This window comes from Salvelinus fontinalis, chromosome 31 (assembly GCF_029448725.1).
Source record: "Salvelinus fontinalis isolate EN_2023a chromosome 31, ASM2944872v1, whole genome shotgun sequence".
NCBI lineage: Eukaryota > Metazoa > Chordata > Actinopteri > Salmoniformes > Salmonidae > Salvelinus > Salvelinus fontinalis.
Window position 1 is genome coordinate 16,617,194 of NC_074695.1, and position 10,733 is coordinate 16,627,926.

Consider the following 10,733-nt stretch of genomic DNA (forward strand, 5'->3'; position numbering starts at 1 on the left):
AAACTCTCTCTCCCTCCCTCCCTCCCTCCCTCCCTCCCTCCCTCCCTCCCTCCCTCCCTCCCTCCCTCCCTCCCTCCCTCCCTCAGTCCTCTCTGAACTTCTCTAAGGATCTCTCCAAATGTTTGGGGGCAGGGCTCTTGCCCAGTCCCCTGGCTGTTGCTGCGGCGATGGCCGCAGCCGCTTCCTCAAACCACCAATTGGCTCAGCTTCGTGCTGCAGCAGCATCTTCGGCCCAGCACCACCCGCATCACCACCACCACCACCACCTATTACAGGGCCCACCTCTCAGCCATGCCATCTTAAGACCCGCCCCCGGGCCCATGCGCACCTCCCACGTGCCAATCCTCTTCTCTCCTTACTGACTCCACCTCCTCCACCTCGGCCAGTCAGGAGCAGCCACTACAAAAGCACACTGTGAAGAAATAATCTACATAAACAACAAACAAAAATGTATAGAGTAAACAAACAAACCATCGGTAAACAAAGAAAAAGTTCAAACATGTAGATGAGAAGAAATGAAAGCGAAGAGAGCACCTGAAAGAAGGAGATGTTGGAGTCCCTCATTTTCCTTTTTCCCTGACCTAAAACTCTCCTTCCATCACAGAGGCTTGTGACTGTGAGTGATAGACTGATGGAGAGAGAACGAGAGAGGGCAATAGAAGGAGAGATACTCAGTATGCATTGGATGGACTGCAGTATGCTTGTTCATCTCTCGCCTCTCTCTCCCCACACACTGTGAGATCCATCACACTGATGGCTCTTATAAAACACACACACACACACACACACACACACACACACACACACACACACACACACACACACACACACACACACACACACACAAAGACACACACCACGTGCACACACACACACACACACACACACACACACACACACACACACACACACACACACACACACACACACACCCCTCCACTGCAGCTAACTGTTTCAGAACAGTATGTGCTGGGTATACATACTCTTTCCTCATCATTCTGGTCGTAAGTGTTCTTACTGTACTATGCACCTCCAAACCAAGAGAATAATGTCACTGCAGTATGTCAGATAGAATTAATGTCACTGCAGTATGTCAGTACAGAGAGAATAATGTCACTGCAGTATGTCAGTACAGAGAGAATAATGTCACTGCAGTATGTCAGTACAGAGAGAATAATGTCACTGCAGTATGTCAGAGAGAATAATGTCACTGCAGTATGTCAGCGAGAATAAGGTTACTGCAGTATGTCAGTAAAGAGAGAATAATGTCACTGCAGTATGTCAGAGAGAATAGGGTTACTGCAGTATGTTAGATAGAATTATGTCACTGCAGTATGTCAGAGAGAATAATGTCACTGCAGTATGTCAGAGAGAATAATGTCAATGCGATATGTCAGAAAGAATAATGTCACTGCAGTATGTCAGTACAGAGAGAATAATGTCACTGCAGTATGTCAGTACAGAGAGAATAATGTCACTGCAGTATGTCAGAGAGAATAAGGTTACTGCAGTATGTCAGTACAGAGAGAATAATGTCACTGCAGTATGTCAGAGAGAATAAGGTTACTGCAGTATGTCAGTACAGAGAGAATAATGTCACTACAGTATGTCAGAGAGAATAAGGTTACTGCAGTATGTCAGTACAGAGAGAATACTGTCACTGCAGTATGTCAGTACAGAGAGAATAATGTCACTGCAGTATGTCAGTACAGAGAGAATAATGTCACTGCAGTATGTCAGTACAGAGAGAATAATGTCACTGCAGTATGTCAGAGAGAATAAGGTTACTGCAGTATGTCAGTACAGAGAGAATAATGTCACTGCAGTATGTCAGAGAGAATAAGGTTACTGCAGTATGTCAGTACAGAGAGAATACTGTCACTGCAGTATGTCAGTACAGAGAGAATAATGTCACTGCAGTATGTCAGTACAGAGAGAATAATGTCACTGCAGTATGTCAGTACAGAGAGAATAATGTCACTGCAGTATGTCAGAGAGAATAAGGTTACTGCAGTATGTCAGTACAGAGAGAATAATGTCACTGCAGTATGTCAGAGATAATAAGGTTACTGCAGTACGTCAGTACAGAGAGAATAATGTCACTGCAGTATGTCAGAGAGAATAAGGTTACTGCAGTATGTCAGTACAGAGAGAATAATGTCACTGCAGTATGTCAGAGAGAATAAGGTTACTGCAGTATGTCAGTACAGAGAGAATAATGTCACTGCAGTATGTCAGAGATAATAAGGTTACTGCAGTATGTCAGTACAGAGAGAATAATGTCACTGCAGTATGTCAGTACAGAGAGAATAATGTCACTGCAGTATGTCAGAGAGAATAATGTCACTGCAGTATGTCAGAGAGAATAATGTCACTGCAGTATGTCAGAGAGAATAATGTCACTGCAGTATGTCAGAGAGAATAAGGTTACTGCAGTATGTCAGTACAGAGAGAATAATGTCTCGGCAGTATGTCAGAGATAATAAGGTTACTGCAGTATGTCAGTACAGAGAGAATAATGTCACTGCAGTATGTCAGTACAGAGAGAATAATGTCACTGCAGTATGTCAGAGAGAATAAGGTTACTGCAGTATGTCAGTACAGAGAGAATAATGTCACTGCAGTATGTCAGTACAGAGAGAATAATGTCACTGCAGTATGTCAGAGAGAATAATGTCACTGCAGTATGTCAGAGAGAATAAGGTTACTGCAGTATGTCAGTACAGAGAGAATAAGGTTACTGCAGTATGTCAGTACAGAGAGAATAATGTCACTGCAGTATGTCAGAGAGAATAATGTCACTGCAGTATGTCAGAGAGAATAAGGTTACTGCAGTATGTCAGTACAGAGAGAATAATGTCACTGCAGTATGTCAGTACAGAGAGAATAATGTCACTGCAGTATGTCAGAGAGAATAAGGTTACTGCAGTATGTCAGTACAGAGAGAATAATGTCACTGCAGTATGTCAGTACAGAGAGAATAATGTCACTGCAGTATGTCAGAGAGAATAAGGTTACTGCAGTATGTCAGTACAGAGAGAATAATGTCACTGCAGTATGTCAGAGAGAATAATGTCACTGCAGTATGTCAGAGAGAATAATGTCACTGCAGTATGTCAGAGAGAATAATGTCACTGCAGTATGTCAGAGAGAATAATGTCACTGCAGTATGTCAGTTCAGAGAGAATAATGTCACTGCAGTATGTCAGAGAGAATAATGTCACTGCAGTATGTCAGAGAGAATAATGTCACTGCAGTATGTCAGTACAGAGAGAATAATGTCACTGCAGTATGTCAGTACAGAGAGAATAATGTCACTGCAGTATGTCAGAGAGAATAATGTTACTGCAGTATGTCAGAGAGAATAAGGTTACTGCAGTATGTCAGAGAGAATAATGTCACTGCAGTATGTCAGTTCAGAGAGAATAATGTCACTGCAGTATGTCAGTTCAGAGAGAATAATGTCACTGCAGTATGTCAGAGAGAATAATGTTTCTGCAGTATGTCAGAGAGAATGTCACTGCAGTATGTCAGAGAGAATAATGTTTCTGCAGTATGTTAGTTCAGAGAAAATGTCACTGCAGTATGTCAGAGTGAATAATGTCACTGCAGTATGTTAGTTCAGAGAGAATGTCACTGCAGTATGTCAGAGAGAATAATGTCACTGCAGTATGTTAGTTCAGAGAGAATGTCACTGCAGTATGTCAGAGAGAATAATGTCACTGCAGTATGTCAGTACAGAGAGAATAATGTCACTGCAGTATGTCAGTTCAGAGAGAATAATGTTAATGCAGTATGTCAGAGAGAAAGGCACTGCAGTATGTCAGAGGTCTTTGCTATAATAATAAACATGTCTAGTCATGTATAACTGTGGCAATACTCCACGATACAGTAAATTCCTCTTCCTGCTCCTGGGGGCACAATCAAAGTGAGCAAGCAACATTGTTCCTCGTTGGTGGTGACCCCTGGGTTATCTTCCAATTGGCCCTGGCCCTGGGTGCTTCTCCAATTGGTTAGAGGTGACCCTAGGTCCTTCTCCCGTTGGTGGCCCTATATGTCCTTGTTAGATTATTACTGTGGGTGACAACAAGCAGTCTCTTCCCGATGTGTGAAGCGTGGAGGTCGGGAGAGGAGAAAATGACTGCAGGGTACTGTGCCCTCCTGTCGTTCCTGTGGCAGTGCTAGGTGAGAGGAGGGCCAGCGCAGATCAGTAGACTATTTACCCTAGTTCACTGTGTAGGAGGCCGAGACACACTGCTGTTGTAACGGCTGTCGCTCTCCTCATCCTCAGACGAGGAGAGGAGAGAAGGATCATCAGACCAAAATGCAGCTTGAGGGAAATAAGCCATCTTTTTATTTGGAAAAAAAACTGATGGCAACACGAATAACAAAAACACTTTCACAAATACAAAACAAGAAAACGACGTAGAACGAAACCTGAACATAAACTTACATAACTGAAACGTAAACTCACGAACAGGAAACAGACGACATCGAAACGAAAACGAACAGCCAAACAGTCCTGTATGGTAAATACATGCAACGACACAGGAGACAATCACCCACAAACAAACAGTGAGAACGCCCTACCTAAATATGACTCTTAATTAGAGGAAAACGCAAACCACCTGCCTCTAATCAAGAGCCATACCAGGCAACCCAAAACCAACATAGAAACAGATAACATAGACTGCCCACCCAAAACACATGCCCTGACCATAAACACATAAAAAACAACATAAAACAGGTCAGGACCGTTACAGCTGTTTGAAAATAGACTAACAACAAAGATGTCTGCAGGGGAAATGTGTCAATCTCTATAGGGATCACATCTAACCTCTATAGGGATCACATCTAACCTCTATAGGGATGACATCTAATCTCTATAGGGATGACATCTAATCTCTATAGGGATCACATCTAACCTCTATATGGATGACATCTAATCTCTATAGGGATGACATCTAATCTCTATAGGGATCACATCTAATCTCTATAGGGATCACATCTAATCTCTATAGGGATCACATCTAACCTCTATAGGGATGACATCTAACGTCTATAGGGATCACATCTAACCTCTATAGGGATCACATCTAACCTCTATAGGGATCACATCTAATCTCTATAGGGATCACATCTAACCTCTATAGGGATGACATCTAACCTCTATAGGGATCACATCTAACATTTATAGGGATCACATCTAACCTCTATAGGGATCACATCTAATCTCTATAGGGATCACATCTAACCTCTATAGGGATCACATCTAACCTCTATAGGGATGACATCTAACCTCTATAGGGATCACATCTAACCTCTATAGGGATGACATCTAACATTTATAGGGATCACATCTAACCTCTATAGGGATCACATCTAACCTCTATAGGGATCACATCTAATCTCTATAGGGATCACATCTAACCTCTATAGGGATCACATCTAACATTTATAGGGATCACATCTAACCTCTATAGGGATCACATCTAACCTCTATAGGGATCACATCTAACCTCTATAGGGATCACATCTAACCTCTATAGGGATCACATCTAACCTCTATAGGGATCACATCTAACCTCTATAGGGATCACAACTAATCTCTATAGGGATCACATCTAACCTCTATAGGGATCACATCTAATCTCTATAGGGATCACATCTAATCTCTATAGGGATCTTAGCTAACCTCTATAGGGTTTACATCTAACCTCTATAGGGATCACATCTAACCTCTATAGGGATCACATCTAATCTCTATAGGGATCTTAGCTAACCTCTATAGGGTTTACATCTAACCTCTATAGGGATCACAGCTAACCTCTATTGGGATCACAGCTAACCTCTATAGGGTTTACAGCTAACCTCTATAGGGATCACAGCTAACCTCTATAGGGTTTACATCTAACCTCTATAGGGATCACAGCTAACCTCTATTGGGATCACAGCTAACCTCTATTGGGATCACAGCTAACCTCTATAGGGATCATAGCTAACCTCTATATGGTTTACAGCTAACTATTGGGATCACAGCTAACCTCTATTGGGATCACAGCTAACTCTATAGGGATCACATCTAACCTCTATAGGGTTTACATCTAACCTCTATAGGGATCACATCTAACCTCTATATGGATCACATCTAACTCTATAGGGATCACATCTAACCTCTATATGGATCACATCTAACTCTATAGGGATCACATCTAAACTCTATAGGGTTTACATCTAACCTCTATATGGATCACATCTAACTCTATAGGGATCACATCTAACCTCTATATGGATCACATCTAACTCTATAGGGATCACATCTAACCTCTATAGGGATCACAGCTAACCTCTATAGGGATTACAGCTAACCCTCAGCACAGGGTAGAGGAGGATGTGTCAACCTCTATGGGGATTACAGCTAACCCTCAGCACAGGGTAGAGGAGAATGTGTCAACCTCTAAAGGGATTACAGCTAACCCTCAGCACAGGGTAGAGGAGAATGTGTCAACCTCTAAAGGGATTACAGCTAACCCTCAGCACAGGGTAGAGGATGATGTGTCAACCTCTATAGGGATTACAGCTAACCCTCAGCACAGGGTAGAGGAGGATGTGTCAACCTCTATAGGGATTACAGCTAACCCTCAGCACAGGGTAGAGGAGGATGTGTCAACCTCTATAGGGATTACAGCTAACCCTCAGCACAGGGCAGAGGAGGATGTGTCAACCTCTATAGGGATTACAGCTAACCCTCAGCACAGGGTAGAGGAGGATGTGTCAACCTCTATAGGGATTACAGCTAACCCTCAGCACAGGGTAGAGGAGGATGTGTCAACCTCTATAGGGATTACAGCTAACCCTCAGCACAGGGTAGAGGATGATGTGTCAACCACTATAGGGATTACAGCTAACCCTCAGCACAGGGTAGAGGAGATAATAAACAGAGGAGGAGATGCAGCAGAGGTAGAGAGAGAGAGAAAACACTGAAGTGACAACCACCCAGTAGTTCCAGCATAGCAAGTTCACACATACTGTATTTAGGGCAGAAAGACCCTGCCCAGCACCTGGTTTATTTTGGATTCCCCCTTTCCTGTTTTAAAACAGAAAGCCATGCAATGCATATTATTTTACCATGATTGATCAATAATGTTGTTAGTTTGGTTTCCTGGTTGGTTAATTTTCATAGTTACACAATTATACAAGAAGAAACTAGTGATGTGCAAATTATGGAGAAAACAAACTATTTATATGTTTCTATCTAGGAGGGAATGGCTGCTCACTGCGCTCAGGGAGAAGGGTGGAGGAGTGAAGACTGGAGAAGAGAAGGCTGGAAGAGAGAAGGCTGGGAGAGAGAAGGCTGGGAGAGAGAAAGGTGGAGGAGAGAAGGCTAGAAGAGAGAAGGCTGGAAGAGAGAAGGCTGGAAGAGAGAAGGCCCTGCTGGACACTGCTATAACACTATAGTACTGAGTCGAGTTCGAAAAGGCACAAAACAGATGAACAGAGGGGAGGTACCACCTGAATTTGCATTTATTTTCTGTTACAAAACGTTTTTAAACATTCTGCCCTAATGAACACGACCCTAACGAAGATGTACACTACCCTTCCATTGAGAAGCAATGTACTCTAATGTCTTACCTTTGGTCGGATATGACGATGCAATGAGCAATTTGAGCGGAGAGAGTTAACATGTTATTGTTAAGCGTAAAAAATGTGTTGTACACTACAGGGATATATACAGTTACAATTGATTGGGTTAGGAGTTCTTCCTAATCACAGATGACCTCACCAGGTAACACTCTGGGTCTTATAGTGCTTTCAAGACAAGACAACACTGGGGGAAAATCATGACGTCAGTGATCTTCAGGTCGGGAAGTTGGAGCTCTAGAAAGAGGCCCGAGTTCCTGACTTGGAATTCCGAGTTGGATGACAATTCTTTTCCTAATTCCCAGTTATCTTGAGTGCACTGAAGTCGGAAGTCTAAGAGTTCCCAGTTTCCATTTGTTTTGAACGTGGCTTTAAGTGTAGTGTAATGCATTTAGTCCTGGTCAGGTCACATGGTCAGGATTAACTTCCTGGCCCTATACAGTAAACGGAAAATGTGCCTGAAAATATTCCTTTTATGTTCTTTTAGAGAGAAGGAGGCCTTCAGAGGGTTTTATAGTAGAGAGCCCCAATACTAAATGGACCCCTAGACCCTACATCCTTTGTATGCATTTGCAGAGATCTCAGCGAATTGGACACATGTAAGTATATGGTAAAAATACCATCTAGTCAATCAGTCGGCCAGATGGTGCTCCTACCATATTGCGTATCTAGTCATCTAAGATTTCCACAAGCCCCTATGTTGTAGGCGTCCATTTGGGATAGGACCGGGGAGAATGACAATAAAAAAGCGGGGCTTAGGGACCGTCCCTTCATATTAAAGAGCCCTAATTTAATGGTAATAATGGCTGTTGTCCTATTCGCTACCCTTCTCCTAAAGTGTGCAATTGTACACTCCCTAACATGGATTTAAAAGGAATTGACTGGTGTAAGGAGCATGGTGGAAACTTGTTTGCACCAATCCAATCCTTATAAATGCATAAAGGGGGAGTGTACACTAGGTAAAGGGTACAGAATCGCAATGAAACCAATCTCTGCTTGGGGAACAGGGTACGTACACGCCAGGTAGTGAGCTGGGATTAAAGTTTTAGTTTAGTTTGGACTTTTTGTGTTTTTGTTGCATTGTTTCATTTTAATTAGTGAGAAATATGTTTGAGTATTGAGTAATATATCCTGATATGACAGAATATATGATTATATCAATGCCATTACTTAAGAGCTGACTGAGTCAGTTTATCCAACATTTCTCTTTTGAATAAATTGATCTTAATCCTGATCTTGATCTTAAACTCGATCTTGATTTGGTGGTGATGATTTGTAGCGTACTAGGATCAGTGCTCTTGTTCCTGTTGTTGTGTATCCAAAATGGTACCCTATTTCCTACATGTATATAGTGCACTAAGCCCATAGGGCTCTGGTTAAAAGTAGTGCACTATATAGGGAATAGGGTACCATTTCAGATGCAAACTATGTAATATTGTGTGTGTTGAGACCTCTTCTCCCCATTCCCTACCAATCAGAGACCAGAGAAGCCCTGGCTGGAACAGAAGTGGCCTATCACGATACAAGAGAGAAACCTTAATTAACACGGGCAGAGGAGACACACCTTAACCCGCCCATGCAGGCTCTAACGTTAGAGATTTAAGCTTTTTCAACCTAATATCAACAAACAAACGATCCAACCGATTGATTTAAAGTGTTCGATTCTGCCACTGTTAGATTCATAAGGTAGAAATACACGTGCTCATATCATAGTCACCCCAAATGGTACCTACCTCCTGGTTCATTATTCAAACTGTTAAAACATTTAACGTTAGATCTATTCATGAGACGTGTTTTCTGGACAGGTGTCCTGGTAGCTGTGTGTATGCAGTTAGCCTTATTCCATTCTTCTTCTCTCCAGAGGCAAAGAATGTGATCCCAAATGGCACCATATTCCATATGTACTGCCCTGGGCAAAAGTAGTGCACTATATAGAGAACAGGGTGCCATTTGGAATGCATTAAATTAGCGCACTACATAGGGAATAGGATTCCATTTGGAATGCATTAAATTAGCGCACTACATAGGGAATGGGATTCCATTTGGAATGCATTAAGTTAGCGCACTGCATAGGGAATAGGATTCCATTTGGAATGCATTAAATTAGCGCACTACATAGGGAATAGGATTCCATTTGGAATGCATTAAGTTAGCGCACTACATAGGGAATAGGATTCCATTTGGAATGCATTAAGTTAGCGCACTACATAGGGAATAGGATTCCATTTGGAATGCATTAAGTTAGCGCACTACATAGAGAATAGGATTCCATTTGGAATGCATTAAATTAGCGCACTACATAGGGAATAGGGTGCCATTTGGAATGCATTAAATTAGCACACTACATAGGGAATGGGATTCCATTTGGAATGCATTAAGTTAGCGCACTACAAAGGGAATAGGATTCCATTTGGAATGCATTAAGTTAGCACACTACATAGGGAATAGGATTCCATTTGGAATGCATCAAGTTAGCGCACTACATAGGGAATAGGGTGCCATTTGGGATGCACACAGAGAAAGCTATAGATAGAGACACTGGTGAAACCTTTTTATGTGGAATTGCAGCAATACCCAAATCATACTGGCTACTCTTGTTCATTGCAATAATACAAATCAACCAATGAAATATGTATGTGAGTTCAACATTAGAAATGTAATTTAAAATAAAAATTAACTTTATGAAAATGCTATTGTGTCTGTCGAGAGAAAGTAATGGTACCCCAAAAATATATATATGTCAATAAATCATTAAAATGACAAATGAAACCTCTGCAGCGTCCTTGTGTGACTCAGAGCAGCTACAGAGTTCAAAAGACCCCTGCGCCTTTAACTTGAACTGTTTGAAAGATATGTGTATTATGGCAAATACTCCTTGGTTGTCACGCCCTGATCTTAGTATTATTTGTTTTCTTTATTATTTTGGTTAGGTCAGGGTGTGAAAAGGGGTGGTTTGTTTAGTTTTGGTCTTGTTTAGGGGTTTTTGTATGTCTATGGGTTTTTTGCTAGTCTAGGTAGTTAAATGTCTATGGTTGCCTAGATTGGTTCTCAATTAGAGGCAGCTGTTTATCGTTGTCTCTGATTGGGAACCA

The 10,733-nt window shown here is 41.8% G+C and overlaps 1 protein-coding gene across 8 annotated transcripts in view; it reads left to right on the top strand.

The window, feature by feature from the left end:
* The window catches only part of LOC129829661 (zinc finger protein 385A-like), a 239,581-nt gene extending 229,167 nt beyond the window's left edge, over positions 1-10,414 (top strand). For 6 of the 8 annotated variants that reach the window (XM_055891504.1, XM_055891506.1, XM_055891503.1 and 3 more), the window contains one exon: positions 87-10,414. In XM_055891504.1, coding sequence (XP_055747479.1) covers positions 87-362 — 276 coding nt within the window. In that variant the 3' untranslated portion in view covers positions 363-10,414. The remainder of the gene's footprint in view (positions 1-86) is intronic. The other 2 variants (XR_008755426.1, XR_008755427.1) reach the window with 2 other exon arrangements.
* Positions 10,415-10,733: the final 319 nt, after the last annotated feature.